The following is a 16,023-nucleotide window of genomic DNA, read 5'->3' as shown; positions in this document are numbered from 1 at the left end:
TCCCCTTTACAGTGAGGCAGACGCAGCTTCAGAAGTGCATTCTGTGAAAACAATCGCAGTACTCGTGTGCTTTCTATATTTTTATTGCAATGATAAGATACAGATATATTTCCAGACATCCAATTTTTTTTTCTTTCTTTATTTATTAAATTATACTCCAACATTTTCTGGCGACGGTCTCGAGAATGATATCGATCCAAATGTGGACAACCATGTGATCAAAAAGACACTTTTTTTGTTTTGTTTTTTTTAATTATTAATGACCGGAGAGTAAACAACGGTTTTACAGCTTCACTTTTGATTCCTCCCAGAAAAGGTGTGATGAGAAGCAGCGGCAGCAGCAGCAGAGAGAGTCATAATACTACAATATACAACAGACTGATACTGTGCAACAGTCAAGAACATCTGGGAGAATCTTTTTCTTCTCTTTCTCCACATCTATATTTTTCTGTGAAATGTTACGCCGACATTATTTGAGAGAACAGCCACTTTCAAACCGGGGGAACAAGAGATGCACTTTGCCCATTTATAAGGGGAGAGAAACAAACAAACAAAAAAGAAAAGACGCGGGGGAGGGGAAACAAAACTAAACCATGGAGAAGCGTGTTAAAGAGTCAGAGAGCTACAAACCTCGGACAGACACGCTAACGTCTAAAAACAAAACACAAAGAGACAAATAAAAACTAATTATAGGAAGAAAATAGTGACAAATAAGGTTTGGTCAACTTGTTGGTTTGAACTCCACTTTTTGAGAAGAATATCTATGAAAGATTGTCAATTCCTTTCAGATCCTCTTACCAAACCGTATTCGAGACGTCTTACTGATTCCCACTAAACCTGATCTAACAAGAACGAACATAAAAAAAAAAAAGAGAGAAAAAAAAGAAGATTAAATTACCTCCTGACAGAAAAGAGGAGAGGCAGTCACCTGTTTCATCATGTCTTGTGAGTACTGTACGTATATACTTGATATATCAATAGAATCCATATATAAACGATACATTCCTATGTATTTACTTAAATATAATCATTGCTATGACTAAAAAGAGCGTCTACGACTTTTCTAGCCAGAAGATAATGTGCAGGAGCGGCTTGGACCTCGGTACCGTTGGACCGCTCGCTGGCCGTCACGGTGGCTTTTTTTTTTTTTGTGCGAGACGTGGCGGCGGGACTGGTCCGGGCGCCGGCTCGGCGCACCTTTTATTCTGAAGACTTAAACGTTTTACACACCGGCAAACCGCCGTGCTTTGCTTTTTAGACAACAGACGCGAGAGGCTTTGGCGAGTCGGGCGACCGAGGAGCCCGCCACTCGCGGAGATGGGAGGAGCTTGACCCTCAGGGAAGCCGGACGCCGGCGGATTTAGGAGCCCGAGGAGCCCGACGCGTTCAATCGCTGGGTTTGGCACTGAGAACTCGCTTCGCTCTGTAAATCTGGTTCCGTTTTGAAATAAATTGTAATGTTATCTAGCTTCTGTGGTTTTTGTAATTTTCAAAATGTGTTAAAGGAAAAAAAAGGAAAAAAAAAAAAAAAGGGAAACACCGGCTGTGTCCCAGACGCTCATATTTAATCTCAAAGATGAGTTCCGAGGAATTAAACATGATCAAGAAGAGCTTCACACCGAGTCGGGATTGCACCGTAATCGTGAGCTATTGGAATTTTTTTAAAAAGGGTGGGGGGGGGGGGGGTTGGTTCTGAACATGGCAGGAAGCTCGAGGCCGCGGGGGCGAGCTGCTTCAGTCTGGGATCCTCGGAGCGGACTTCAGTCTGGGTTCAGGATTCTCTGCCGGCTCGTCCCCCCCTGAGCGACTCCGTCTGGTTCTGCCCTCGACTCGAGGCGGAGACACGCTGATCTGAAGCGACACGTAAACTGGGGGTGGGGGTGGGGGGGGGGGCGCGACGGAGCCGTGAGAGGTGGAGGTGCGGGCGGCGCGGCGGGTTCCTCGGGTCCGCCGTAAGGCTGCTTCTGTTGGGTTTTACCGCCGTCGTAGCTACTGGCGTTTCAGTGTCGTGTCCATCCCGGGAGTTTAGTGGAAGATCTCAACGACTGGAGATGAAGGCTCTCCGGGGGGCACGGCCGGCCCCGGGTCCTGGGATCACAGCGGGGGAGGGGGGGGGCAGAGAGAAGAAGAAGAAGAAGAAGAAGAAGTGTAGGGCCTGGAAGAAGTTTATGTTTCTGCAGTCTGAGGTTTTGTCTCACTCCCACGCTCCTCTTTCCTCTCTTCCGTCTCCTCTTCTTCTCCCCCCTCCCCCTCCTCCTCCGCCTCCGCCTCCTCCTCCGCCTCCTCCTCTTCGTCCTCCGTGTGCTGCTCCAGCTCCTCCCTGGTGATCATCTCGAAATCGTTCCCGTTGCTGTGCTGCGACCCCTCGTCCTCCCGCCGCTCGCTGTCTGTGTCGGAGTTGCGCTCCTCCGCCCCCTCCCCCTCCCGGCCCTCCTCCGGACTCGCCTCCTTGCTCTCCTCCTCGTCCTCGTCGTCGTAGTCGTCCCCGTCCTTCTTCTCGCCGTCCGACTTCTCGTCGCTGTCCGACTTCTGGGCCTTGGAGGACGCCGCGCCGTCCTTGTCCGCCTTGTCCGGGCCCTTCTTGTCGCTGGCCCGCGGCCCCTTGTACTCGTGCGTGTAGAGCGGGCGGAACGAGTCGATGAAGCCCACGTCGGCCGTCAGGTTGGGCAGGAACCAGAAGTGGTGGCGCCCGCCGGTCACCAGCCAGATGATGAGGAAGAGGATGCAGCGGGCTGAGGACACACAGTGAAACCCCGTCACGTCTCTGTTCGCCGGCTTGTTTGGTGAACCAGTTACAGTTGAGGCTGAGCCATTGATCATCTACCACCGACGTCTGGAACCCCGTCGTGCATAGAGGTGCTACAAATCGGCGTCTTCATTAAGCTCTTATCCGTACTCACCGACGGCGAGAAGCAGGATACTGGCCACGAAGCAGCCGGCGGCCACGCTCAGATAGTACACGCCCACACGCATCTCTGCTGGCCACAGCGGGAACAGGGTGGCGGCGATCACTGCGATCACTGCCAGACACCAACAAGAGGAGTCAGTCAGACCCAGAGAGCCCCCCCCCCCCCACCACCACACACACACAAACTCACCCAGGATCAGACCCATGGCGAACGTCTTGAAGTGGACGGGGTCGTAAATCCACACAAACACCTGCAGAGAAGGCGTTTGAGGATCAGAAACAGGTGTTGGGGGTTTTAACGAAAGCTCGTGCGTGTAGATGCTCACCTCGTTCCCGTCCAGGAAGAGCTGATCCTCATGTAGCTCCAGTTTGAACTTCTTCTTCACTTCTTTCTTCTTCTTCGGCGTTCCGGGACTCTCGTCCTGAAATGAAAGCACACGGCGAGTCAGACGTCTGATTAACCCGACGTCTCGTTCCAACGCCTGCCTGGACGTCGGTACCGAGTCACGTACACTTTTCTCCTTCTTGACTTCGGCCACATCCGTCTCCTTCTTCTTCTCTTTATCCTTCTTCCCTTTTTTCTCCTCCTCCTTGCTGCTGTCGCCTTTGACCTTCTCCTTCTCTTTCTCCTTCTCCTTCTCCTTCTCCTTCTCCTTCTCCTTCTCCTTCTTGACGGCTTTCTCGGGCTTCTTCTTCATCACTTTCAGAGCTCGGTGGAAGAACTGCTTCTTGAGGAGCCTGCAGAGGACGACGGAGAGCAAAGAGAGAGGGGGTTGGAAAGGCTGCGGTCAGCGTGGAGAGCAGCGGAGTCTCTTCCGCGGCCGACCTGTTGCAGTAATCCACCACCGAGTCTCTGGTGGTGAACAGCGCCTCCTCTCCTTTCTTGGCTTTGGCCCACTTGGAGTCCAGCAGACAGTCGACGGCCTTGAAGGCTGAATGGAGGAAACACACGGAGAACGGCACCGAGATCACCCATAACCTCTCTGCAGTTCAATACAGTGTGTGTGTGTGTGTGTGTGTGTGTGTGTGTGTTGGGCCGAACACTGACCGACAAAGTAGTCCACTCTGTGTCCCATCATGTTGGTGGACTTGGTGGGGCAGTTAAATCGGAGGTACTTGGCCACCGCCTTCTCATCCTTGGTGGGTTCGCTCACCTCCTGCGGCAGGGAGCCACAAAGCACACGTCAACACGCCAGTCAGGAAGCATGAGGCCATTACATCATCTTTTTCCCACAGATGATTGTCATGAGCCGGGGTTTAAAAATGTCCCCACTCTGGAACCCGTGTTTAAAAAAAAAAAACAACACGTGTTTGCGCTCCTAAAAACTGCCTCATGTGGATTACAGGCCAAAAACGGCGGTTAACCGGTTTCGTGGTGTGGACGGCTGCTCAGTTCATTAACAGCTGCTCTGTTCTTCGTGCGAACCAAAGAACCCCCAGTTTCTTTCTGTGCCACCGCTTCCAGTGTTCTCCGACAGACAGATAGCAAACCTCCTCTAGACGTGTGGGCTCGGCTGACGGCAGGCGGGGGGGGGCATTGGCACGGCCGGGCCGCTCTGGGCTTTGTTCAGTCCAGCTGGCTTCGACTGACCACCACGCCATCAAACAAACCTTTGTTCCAAAAAGGCATCGGTTACACGAGACCACCACATAGAAAGCCCCCCCCCCCACCCCACCGAAACCCAGCCGTGCTCACTGACCATATCGGAGGTAGTCGACCAAGTCTCAGTCTGTTTCAGCTACGTTATCATGCTGTAGACATTTGAGTCAAAGATGAACAAGTCTTACTGGTGTTTATAGGCTGCCAGAATAAAAATAAATAAATGAATACTGAAATACTGATTAAACTGAAATACTGGTGTACGGTACTTCTCTGTGATATAGTGCTGCTTACATTATGGATGGAAAACCTTTCACATTTGACCCGGGGAACCTATACCGGTGTCAGATAGAAAAGTGACCCCCCCCCTCCCAATGGGAAACTGAGCCATGTCTCAACACCTTACATACATACGAAGGAAATAGATGATTATAACACTAAAATAAGCACGAGTCAATATTCTGTAGCAGGGTTCCCTCGAGGTCTGGTGTCCTGCAGGTTGTCACCGTCTCCCAGCTTCAGCACACGTCAGTCTGATGTCGACGTCGTCAAGCTTGTAAACGAGCCAAGTAACGAGGCCCTTATTGCATTCAGGTGTGTTGCAACTGGGAGGAAAACCTAAAACATGCAGGACAACAGACCTCGAGGCCCAAACATTGCGTGATGAGGGCCCATGCAGGGCAAATCATTTTAAAACAAAGGAGCGTTATGTTCAGCCTTGAGAAAAATCTAGTGCTTAACCAGGAGCTTCCTCCGATTAGGAGTATTCCCGCCGCTGGCCTTGCACTTCGCCTCACTGATATTGCAGCGGGCGTAAATCTGCATCGCATTTTGAAAAGCAGAGCCTCTCCAGCGCTTCCTGTCTGCCATGCCGTGGCTACTGACGTCATTACACTCGTGTGCACGGCGAGCTTCAGCCTTAAAAGCATTCGTTTCGGCAGCTGGCTGACGTCACAGCCCAACTTTTCTTCTTGTTCTTGTGGTAGTATGCAGGGGCCTAAATAAGTTAAATTATTCTCTATGTTTCACTCTCTGGACCCAAAATGCCACATATGTTTGACCCCGCCCACATTCTGCCTTAAACGCATAAATGCCTCAAACGTTTGACTCCAGGCACATTCCTAAACGTTTGCAGCGCCTGACACGTCATCAGCTGGTCATCATTGTAACTAACTTCACTTCCACGCCTTATATCGGGTTATGACCACAGGCTGAGGGCTGCGTTGTGCTCAGCTATAAGACGCTCCATTATTATTTTCTACCCACAGAACTTCTTTATAATGAAGCGATACTTTTGGTTCATCAGCAACTGAAAAACAAACTACATAACGACTTTAAATGAAAGCTTGATGCGAAGGACAACTTTTGTTGTCGATCAGAGTATGTTTGTGTAGGTTGCCATTGGAAATGGCCTCAGAGCTGCATTCCATCATTCCACAGCTCCATTCCTCCTGACGTTGAAGCATTTGATTAAGACACATCCAGAAATAAAGTGAAGGGAGCAGAAATTCACAATGTAATTCCGAAATATTGAAAAATACACACACACACAGTACTACATTGGTGAAATCAGTGATGTGGTGGCTCTATTGACAATGAAAAAACAACCGGTTCTTTGGCGGTGCTCATTTAAGCACCTGCTTCTTCTTATTAGAGAACTAATATCGTGTTTAAGTAACCAGTTCAAGCTTTGTGACGACGTGTTGTCATGCTGGAAGCAGTCATCAGAGGACGACACACTGATCATGAAGGGGTGAACGAGGTTAACTCACATACAAACCGGAACCACTGAAACAAGGCAGGATGGATCCATGCACAGTTTACACTAAACTCTGCAGTGCACTCAGACAGGGTCTTCTGCATACTTTGGATGTAACAAGTGGTTTTAGACATACTTTTCCTCTCAAACCAGCCCTGCTTCTTTCCCCTGACGCCAACAGAGAGAACTGCAGCTATCTGGATATTTTCTCTCTTTGGAACCATTCTCTGTAAACACTACAGATGGCTGTGCATGAAAATCCCAGTCGCTCAACAGTTTCTGAAATACTTCATGCCACATTCAAAGTTTCTGAGATCAACTCTCCTCCCCATACCTGTGCTTACTTTGAACTCCAGCAGCTAATCTTGACCTTAATAAATGAAGTTGCTGGCACGTGACTGGCTGCAGATATGTGATGTTTTGTTAATTCCAAGGATGAGGCGTTAATGCAGAAGTTGCAGGGACCTGGATAACTCTTCGCGTGTCTCAGATCGGATCTCTTTGGACACACAGACTGTGATCAGACAGTATTCCGGGCTAAATGCAGATGCTGTTGACTCATTAATCAATTTCCCTGAGATTGCTCCACGTTATGTAAACACGGCTGGTTAAAGCTGACGCAGCTTAGCCACCAAACGCTTTTACAGAGCCACAATGAACGCGACATATTAAAAAAATAATCTTTATAAGGCACAGAGACGACTTAAACCCGCCGGAGGCCGCGTGTCTTCACTCGCGCTCAGAGTGAAGAAAACACCTCATTATCAAATGAATACTAACGTTTGTTGTCGCTAGCCCGCTAATGCTATCCCAAGTTAGCCATCGTTTCGGCTCCATCCGCCGCCTTCTCGCGGCTCCTAACGCGGACGCTTCACGGCGACAGTGGGTCGGCAGCAGGTCGCGAACCCGCTCTCCGTCCCTTCCCGCCGCATCGCGGCGTGAAGACGGGGAGTGTGTACGGGGGAGTCAGTGATGTTACCTGGGTTCGCTTCTTGTGCCTCCTGCGCTCCGCCATGATCCTCCAACTCAGCTTCTCTGTGCGCGAGGATGCGCGTGCACGCAGAGTATGAAGTATCGCGAGAATTCTTCTTACCTGCCAGTGAGACGTTTCACGTTGAAAAAACCTACTCTTAAAACTGCAGCAAGTGGTCGTTAATTAACAAATTAGGTGATTAAAATATCAAGTTTTCTTCTTTATTTTTAAAGAGAGTATTAATTTGGATCTTAAAGTGTGATTGGAAATCTGGTTCTTATTGGCTCAGTTCACACTCTTTCGGTACATCCAAATAATCTGTCCCTTCCCTATCTACTTGACCTTAACCTCGTGGATGATGACTACAAAAAGCGCATTTATAACAATTTCGCCTGTGCCTCTAAATGCTGAAATAATGTGAAATGTCACAAGGTTTGAAATGAAATCAATGGAAAAGAGGCTATCAGGTGAATAAATAACCAAATGCAAACTGTAAATAGGCTGCACACAAAATCTACTTCACTGTGTGTATTTTACAACATTTGCATAACATTCAGAGTTGGGATATGAGTTTTACATTACCATATTTAAAGTTGTTCAACTATTATACCATCGAATTGGTAACTTAACATGACTTAACTTTTTGAATGGACTTTTTTGAAGTGACTGAAATGGCTTAAAAAATAGCTATAATTAAATTTCAGACTCTTCTGCCTCTTCATTGGCACAAGTTGAGATATATCATCCAGTACTGTGTGGAAAAAAATTAAATTGTACGTTTTGTTTTTTTGTTTTCTCCTGAATACATAAAATTATATATTTTTATTAAATTATAGATGGCTTTGTCACAATTTGGGGGTAAATGTAAGATCTTTCCTTCTTTATATATTATGGAATTAACTTGAGCTTTCCCCTTTTGATGACACGAAGATCAAACTGCAGTTTTTTTGACATATTTTTTAAATGTATTTATTAACAATCCAGCAAATGCAAAAAAAAGTATTAAATATAAATTCAAAAGCCAAATATGACAGCATGAGATTGTGAAATATTTCTTACTATAGATATGACACTTTAACGTTTGAAATAAAACGTTTTAAAGCTACTACCAGATATAGATGAGTAATGACAAAGAAAAAAGACAGAATGAAATTGAGATTTCTAACTGAAAATACACCAGTGTATGTCAAAACCTGTACATATATAATAATAAAATAAACGTATTTAGCAAACACCCGAGCAGAGTGTGGACCTGTATTGCAATAAAAAAGCACATTATTACAGTAAAATATATGTAAACAAGTCATCCAGCGAGGCTGCAGCAGTTTTTTTCAGGTAGTGCTGTGTTGATGTTGCAGACTGGGCCTGGTTTGGTTTGTTCATTTCATTCTTGCTGATCAGGCTGTCTCACTGCTGGCCGATGGAGGCGAGTTGTTCTCCGCCTCTTGAACGTGCTCGCTGGATTTGAGGATATCAGGATCTCGGGGACTCGCCACCATCTCCTCGCTGTTGCAGTTTCCGGGAGAGCCGATGTCAGAGGAGCGATCCCCGGGCTTCTCGGGGGTGGCCTGCAAGGCCCCCGTGGAGAGCGGGAGGTTCATCATGTACAACATGCTGCCGAGACGTCTGGAAACCTGTGGGGGAAAGAGGAGGGCAGATGATTCTTAGATCCACTGTGTTCATTTCTTCTGCTGCTGGTGTGAGAGGGATGTCATGGTTGATAATGTAAAACAAAGAAATTACAACATGAATATAATGCAAGTAAATAGAATCTTAGTAGTCGAATATAATGCACGTTAATGCCAGGTGTGAACAGGCCCTTAGTACTTCATCATCACAAAGAAATACTTTTTATAGATGGTGGTTTAGCTGTAAAGAGTCGTTTTGCTTTGTTGCATTTAAACGTCCAGTTTTGCACAGGGTGAGTGTTTCATTACATCATCTTGTGGTACAAGGTGGTATTGCAAGAATCTGGATACCAAAATTTCGTGGGAGTGATGTAATTGCTGTTATGGTCTTACTTTCTATTAATCATCTAATGTTGTTAATGGTTGAAATGTAGAAAAAGTGATATGTTTTCCAAAATACTGAAGCCACAGTGACCCTCCACTGCCATGCAAAGGATGCCAGAGGAGTTATAAACAGGTAGTTGAGTACCTGTGCAGTACTCTTAAAACAGAATTACTTCATAATGTACCTTAAATGCAAGTTCATCAATTTTGTGATGTTTATTCTAAAAGGCATTTCAGAACATAGAGCAATACATATTCTTAATGTAGCGCTTACACCCAATCCTCAAGTTCTGTATTTTATGATTCAATTATTGTTTCCAGAATCAGTTTTACCTGTGAGCGGATCTTGAGGGCCGGCCCGAGCTTGAGCCCCAGTGTATCCAGCAGATGCTCCTCTGAGAGGAGGGGGAGCGTCTCTCCATCAATCATGTGGTCCTTGAACGCCTGGATGATCAATCAGTTTGTATTAGAACAACAAAGATGGAAAAAAAAACGTAACAACTAGAAGTTGTTTTTTTTTAAATGTACCCACCTGGGCGTATTCTGAACATGTAGGTATGCTGTTGATGAAGTTGTAAACATCATTCACCGTCCATTTTCTTATGTCTTCGGGCACCTCGTCGCCGTTCAGAAAGAGATTTGATGGCCCTTGAAAACACATGGAACGTTTATTTAAATCAGAGCGGTTTCAGCCTTGTGTGAGCTCTTCATGAAGTCTGGTCTTCCAAGCTCACCTGGTGGAAGGAAACCATTTCCGGGGACTGGGAACATGTAAGGCATCCCTGCCAGGCCTCCACCGGTGGTCGGATACATGAATTTTTCCTGAAAAGCTGAACATTGACTGGATATGTCTTTGTCATTTGTGCCACTGTTGGCGACATCAGAACACGAGTCCTGAGTATTCGCACAGGCTTTACGCAGGCCCGCTTCCGCCTCTTTGTAGTTCTTCCTGCTTCCAGTGGCGAGTTCGGGGTCTATTTTGGCTTGATGGTGGGTCTTGCTGGTCGTGCACTCCTCCCCCAGGTCCCCCTTCGGCTCCATCTCTTTCTCCTCGCCCGATGTGGCCCCCGGGCTTTGCTCTACACTTTTGTCCTCCGCTGGACTCTTCAGGTTGGACACATGGCTCTCCACGGTCTTGTGTACGGTCGGCCGCCGTCCCGCCCTGCGCCCTCGCTCTCGGTGCAGGGTGCTGATCGGCGGGTATGGACTGGCTGACATGAGGATGCTGTTGGAGTGCAGCTCGTCCAGGGTGGGGCGGTGGACGAAGACCTCGTGACTGTCCGGCATGCGCTGGCGGCCTCTGAACACCATGGGGTTGGAAGGGTATGACATGGGATTGTCAATTCCCATCAGTCCTTTCTGGTGAGCATTCTCCAGCTCCTTCTGATGCAGGATGGCATTCATCTCCATCCTGAAATGAAGGGCGCACAAACAAACTGAGTAAAATCTCTGTCATTGAGCACATAACGCAATGGAATGTGTAGGTGGAAGGCTCTTGTGAATTGTTGATGACAATTCGCATGCACTACCTGGCTATATTTTGCTTGTGAATTAGCTCTTGTCGCCGGGCAACAGTTTCCATGGGCTCTGAGGGCAGGAAGCCATATCCAGCTGAGAAACAGAAGGTGAGAGAAGCTGTCAAACTTAAGTCCTCACACAGTGGATCTGAACAGGGTGTCTGGGACATCTCAAGCTCACCTGGTCCGGGGAATGCTCTTCCGGGCAGGACATTGGCGTGGTGTGGTAAAGGTGGGCCGAGGTGGGGCGCCATGTGCATCTGTCGAGCATCAGAAGCCACCATCTCGGTGGGGGCAACCAACTCTCTGATGAGGAAAAAGGCAGAAGCATTAATACATATGTTTTGTCGGAAAAGTTTGCAGTGATTTTTCAAACTGCCTGTCAACCAAGAGCTGAACTTTTGCTTTAAAGCGCCGGTTCAGTCACAAACCTCTCCATGAAGCGAGGTTCAAACTGAGCAGGGACTCCTTGCAACCTCTGCTGCCCCTGAGCGAGGATCTGTGGAGCCATGGCCATCTGGTTCCTCATTATCATCTCTTGCCGCTGCCTCAGCTCTGCAGGAGAGGGGAAAAGCACCACAGGTCACCACAGGCCTTCCTCACAAGCCTCCCAGTTCAGGCGGCTCTGCTGCTCGTCTTCCTGCGGCCTCACCTCCAGCAGACATGCCGTTGACCAATCGATACCAGTGCTTCTCATCCAGAGTCCCCTGTTCTCCCAGTGCCGTCATCTTCCTCAGCTGCTCCCGTGGGGTCATGACACTTGCACGCGACCTTTGACCTCCACTCGAATCCTGCTAATAAGGAGAGTCAGATCAATAACTGTATGGCCAATACTCCAAAATGGTAAACAACATGGAAAATGTGTCCTTATATGTGACATTGTTTCTTCACAGTAGCTGCATGTTTGAACGTTCGTGTCATTCTAAAACTTATTGAAATTATTATTCAGGTGTAAATGAAAAGGAATGAAATGTGACGATTGCTGCAGTTTATTCTTTCCTCACTAGATGGCAGCAGCTAGCTATCACACTTCACATGACAACTGGCCATAAGTAGAAGATTAACACATGTAATCCCAGAGAATAACCTCTTGCTTTGTAATCACCCCCCCCGAAAAAAAAAATCTAAAATGTGTGAATTTTATTGTGACTTCTGCCCAATGTTGGTATAAACAACATGTCAGAGGAAAACTGGGCTGTGAGTAAGATTTGTGCAGGTCAGCAACTATCTGTAACTGTCTGTAACCTCTCACCCCCACTCTCACCTCTCACCTTTCCCACAACCCAAGTGTTAATCTCCAAGCAACACTGCCCAGCATAACGCAAGCCAATCCTGAATCTGTAAATCCAAATCCGCGCCACCATATGAGAAGATAAGCAAAAACACTCCAATGTCTTTTTATCCTCCCAAGTACATTTAGTCCTCACACACACACACACACACACACACACACACACACACACACACACACACACACACACACACACACACACACACACACACACACACACACACACACACACACACACACACACACACACACACACACACACACACACACGCTGCCCTCATTGTTCCTGGCTGAGCCAGCAGCTTGTATACACAAGCACAAGTGACTTAGGCACCTCCAATTAGCCTTCCACACCGCAGAAATCCCATTACAAAATATGATACTGTAAACGACAGCACAGTAATCCACTTCTGCTAATCCAGGGCCAGGGTGCAAAATGAATCTGGATGTATAGTTGTAAGTGCTCACCATCTGTGGCTTTGCCCCTTTCCTAGGATATAATTAGCTGACAGTGACTAGATGAGCTTTTTAGTATTAAGGACATGTTTACAGCGCACACTTGTTGAGCGACTTTATTTCAACACAGCACTTCACTCTAACAAATGTTATATGATTTCCCCAAGGACTTGTGCATTATTCAAGAGTCCCTCAAGTTCCTTAGGAAGCCCATCTAATCTGAGGACTGTAATCCCCCTGTTAGCTCTGCAACAGTCTGCCACGTACATCTGCTGACCTGCCCGCAGCCTACCCCGCCAGCCCGTCTATCCCCCATCCCCACCTTCCCCGGGCCCCTGCTACCCCCAGGATCCTATTAGCTAAGTCCTGGCTATACAGCACTTTAAAGGGATGTGTTGGAGGTAATCCGCACGTTTAGAGTTTTACCCTCAGCAAACCTTGCCTGTAAGCATCCCGGACAATACACCCTAAGTGCTAAGCCTATTAGCCTCCATTAGCTCCCAGGATGTCCTAAAAACACCTTGGGGATAAATGTGGGAATGCAATCGGTTTATGTGGAGCTATGTGGCGTGAACACATGTGCCCCTCCACCACCTTCTCAGCCAATGCCACAACAGCTAGCATCGGCAAATGTTTTTTCTACACTTCTGTCTGTAACACCGAAGTGAGTATTGAGCTTCAATCCTTGGAGTCTTATCACCTTTGCATGCCCTCTCTGGGATTGTAATGATTTCCACCTCCAGTAGCACGGTGAGACATTTTAGTGTCATCAGGGAATTCCTGTGAAGCACGTTCGATGCAGAAACGGCCCATCGGATGATGAAATCTGAAGTAATGTCGTCCACATTCTAAAAATAATATTGATATGACTGCATCAGTCCATTGGGGATTCAGTAAACGCCTTCAAACAGCACAGGAGGGAACTCGGAGGATCCCTCCGGAGGCCCTTGGGCCACTTTAGTAAAGTTGTAGTCCTGAAACTTTTGAGATTTTCAATCCCCACCTTGAACCTCATTTGGAGGTTTCAGACGCTCACATGTCAGAGAGCATTAAGTGAAATGAGACGTTTTGCAAGTGAAACTATCGTCAAAGGTGAGCCTGAAACCACCCCTGTCATATTTGCCTCAAACGAGCAGAGGCCGCACCGCAGCTGCCAAATCCGGGGATTGTGGGCTCCTTGGATTTTCTGTTGCCTGGTTAATCTCATTATGAGAATGAATTAAAGGGAAAAATTGCTGACAACTTAGCTGGAGCCCTGAGGAGGTCATATCAGACAAGACAGAAGTATTGTCTGGCTCTGCCTAATCCCTTCACACAACACACTGCACCAGCTGAAGCCGACTCACACTGCTGGGGGGGAAGATTAGATTATTCACTCTAACGTGGACATTCGAAACCAAAAGAAACTTTAGGTATCGTTCATTTAGGGATTTTGCTTCTTCACCATTTCACATGGAAAATTATACATATAACATTAAAATTGATTACAGAAATCTTGTGGCATTGTTTTTTGTTAAAATTGTGCCGTTTGCAGAATGTCGCTTAACTTTTCAGTTAATTATACAGATTGTAAGGTCGTCTCTATTTGCACTGGGTATTAGATTAATCACCTAACCAAGACATCTCAAGCCTGTAATAAAATGCACTGATTTCATGTATCCATGCTTGACTTGCAGTGGCTTAAATGTCTCATCATCACACAAACAATCAACAGGAATTTAAAGTGATCCAATGTTAATAAATAATTATATTTATAATATAAGCCAGAGAAATCAGAAACATAGGTGTTGAAATGAAAGAAAGTAATATCTGTGGCTTACCTTTAAAAGAACAGCAGGAAGCAGAGTTGTTGTTGTTTTTTGTCCCAAATCAGGTTAAAATATGAAGAAAAGAAGTCAAGTATAGGACCTTCAAAAGCCTGTGAGAGAGTGTGTCTCTCTCGTGTCAGTGTCCTTCTCTCACTTCCAACCAACCAGGCCAACTGGTTGGAGCACAGTCTGCTGCCAGCTAACTGCCTTAACTAAAAAAGACCTTTTAAATACTGATTCATTTCATCTCCATCAGCTGGCCTTATCTCCCGCGGTAAGCCCTCCCTGCCCTGACATCACTGTGATCTCCCATCCAACTGCTTGCAGCACCTTGCAACTGAAGTGTAATTACTGAAGCAGCCCTGGTCCTAAGCATGGAGCGCTAAACCTCTTTCAACGTTTACCTCACTAATCCCTTGTTAGCACTTTAGGCCATGGTTAAGACACCTAAATGCTTAGCTTCCTTTTCCAGTGGCAAAATGGCCAGCCCTCCTGTTAACTGCTCAGTGACCCCATGCTGACAAACTGCACCAGGCTGCACGTGGGCAAAAAAATAAATTCCCCCGGATCAGTCCAGTCTTGTATTTTTGTTTTCTTAAATCATTGTTTTGCCCTGCATGTTCAGTCTAAGTGTCAGAAGCATTGCTCTCCCCGGGGGTGCCAAAACGGTTGACCCAAACATGCTCAGTGGTAATTTGCCAGAAATCCGACTAAATGTTGGCCGGATGATCCTCTCAGACCTCTTAATCTGACAGTTTGTGCTCACCGGACACTTACAGGGTGTGGGCGCTGTCGCTCTGGGTGAGGGTTCCCTTTAAGTCCTGGTGGGCTGGCAGCACATTTTAATAACCAGCAGACAAATAGTGGAGGGGCCCTGCGTGGTGCCTCTGTGGGGAAGGAGAGATCCCCTGGAGATGTGAGTGGACCCACAGAGGTCAGACCACTGCTGGGTTGTTTACTGTACTGAGCACTGTCGTCTGGCCTCGTGTGGAGTTTTAATAACATGACTCCGTGTCCTACAGATATTCCCCAGCCATTAAATTTGCATTCAGTTATTTATGCATTTCTCCATGTTATCTTCGTGTTATCTTGGCTCCTATATATATAGTTATATATGTTTTATTATATTATAATATATATATATATATATATATATATATATATTTCTATATATTATAACAAATACAAAAAAACCCATAGTCATGTTGCTGACATGCTGCAAATTAATTTTAATTGTTGCAAAGTGCTCCTCGAGTTGTTACTCACATGCACCACTTTTCATAATTTGCATTGTTTTATTGCTCCTTTCTTAATCATTTGGCTCTTATATTTGTCTTGATGAAATGGTAAAATACCTTATATCCAACACTGGAAGTGTTAGATAGTTAATGAAACACAGTTTTATTGGATTTGCTCATGATCACACCCTGTTGTCTCCTTTTATATCCAATCCATTTTAGATTTGGGGTTGTACATGAAAGCATCAGCTGAAGCTGATTTGTTTTCTTGCCAACCGATTGATGAATGGCAAATTGATTTATTACAAATTAAAAAAGAGAGAACACACAGCAAACTAAGAGCACGGCAAGACCAACATTTTGTAAGCAGATTCAAATATTTTGAATTGTGTGTTTAAATGTGCTCTTTTAATATTCATGACATTTTTGTATGCTTATTAATCCCCGGCAGATGATTTTGA

The 16,023-nt window shown here is 46.3% G+C and overlaps 2 protein-coding genes across 2 annotated transcripts; both read right to left on the bottom strand.

Moving 5' to 3' along the window:
• Positions 1–75: 75 nt before the first annotated feature.
• sec62 (SEC62 homolog, preprotein translocation factor) lies at positions 76–7,298 on the bottom strand. The gene is made up of 8 exons (XM_080503858.1): positions 7,247–7,298; positions 3,957–4,065; positions 3,735–3,840; positions 3,421–3,646; positions 3,235–3,330; positions 3,099–3,159; positions 2,901–3,020; positions 76–2,732 (listed from the first exon to the last, which is right to left on the bottom strand). The coding sequence occupies exons 1-8, from the start codon at positions 7,280–7,282 to the stop codon at positions 2,167–2,169; spliced, it is 1,320 nt and encodes a 439-aa protein (XP_080359984.1). The 5' UTR covers positions 7,283–7,298; the 3' UTR covers positions 76–2,166.
• Positions 7,299–8,637: 1,339 nt separating this feature from the next.
• On the bottom strand, positions 8,638–11,524 carry samd7 (sterile alpha motif domain containing 7; the record flags this gene model as incomplete). The annotated part of the gene is made up of 8 exons (XM_080503267.1): positions 8,638–8,874; positions 9,586–9,696; positions 9,785–9,900; positions 9,987–10,663; positions 10,782–10,863; positions 10,951–11,075; positions 11,201–11,324; positions 11,422–11,524. The coding sequence occupies 8 exons, from the start codon at positions 11,522–11,524 to the stop codon at positions 8,638–8,640; spliced, it is 1,575 nt and encodes a 524-aa protein (XP_080359393.1).
• Positions 11,525–16,023: the final 4,499 nt, after the last annotated feature.

The sequence above is a fragment of the Blennius ocellaris genome (assembly GCF_963422515.1).
Source record: "Blennius ocellaris genome assembly, chromosome: 10".
NCBI lineage: Eukaryota > Metazoa > Chordata > Actinopteri > Blenniiformes > Blenniidae > Blennius > Blennius ocellaris.
Note: the sequence above shows the minus strand (reverse complement) of the source record. Positions and strands in the feature narration are given on the sequence as shown.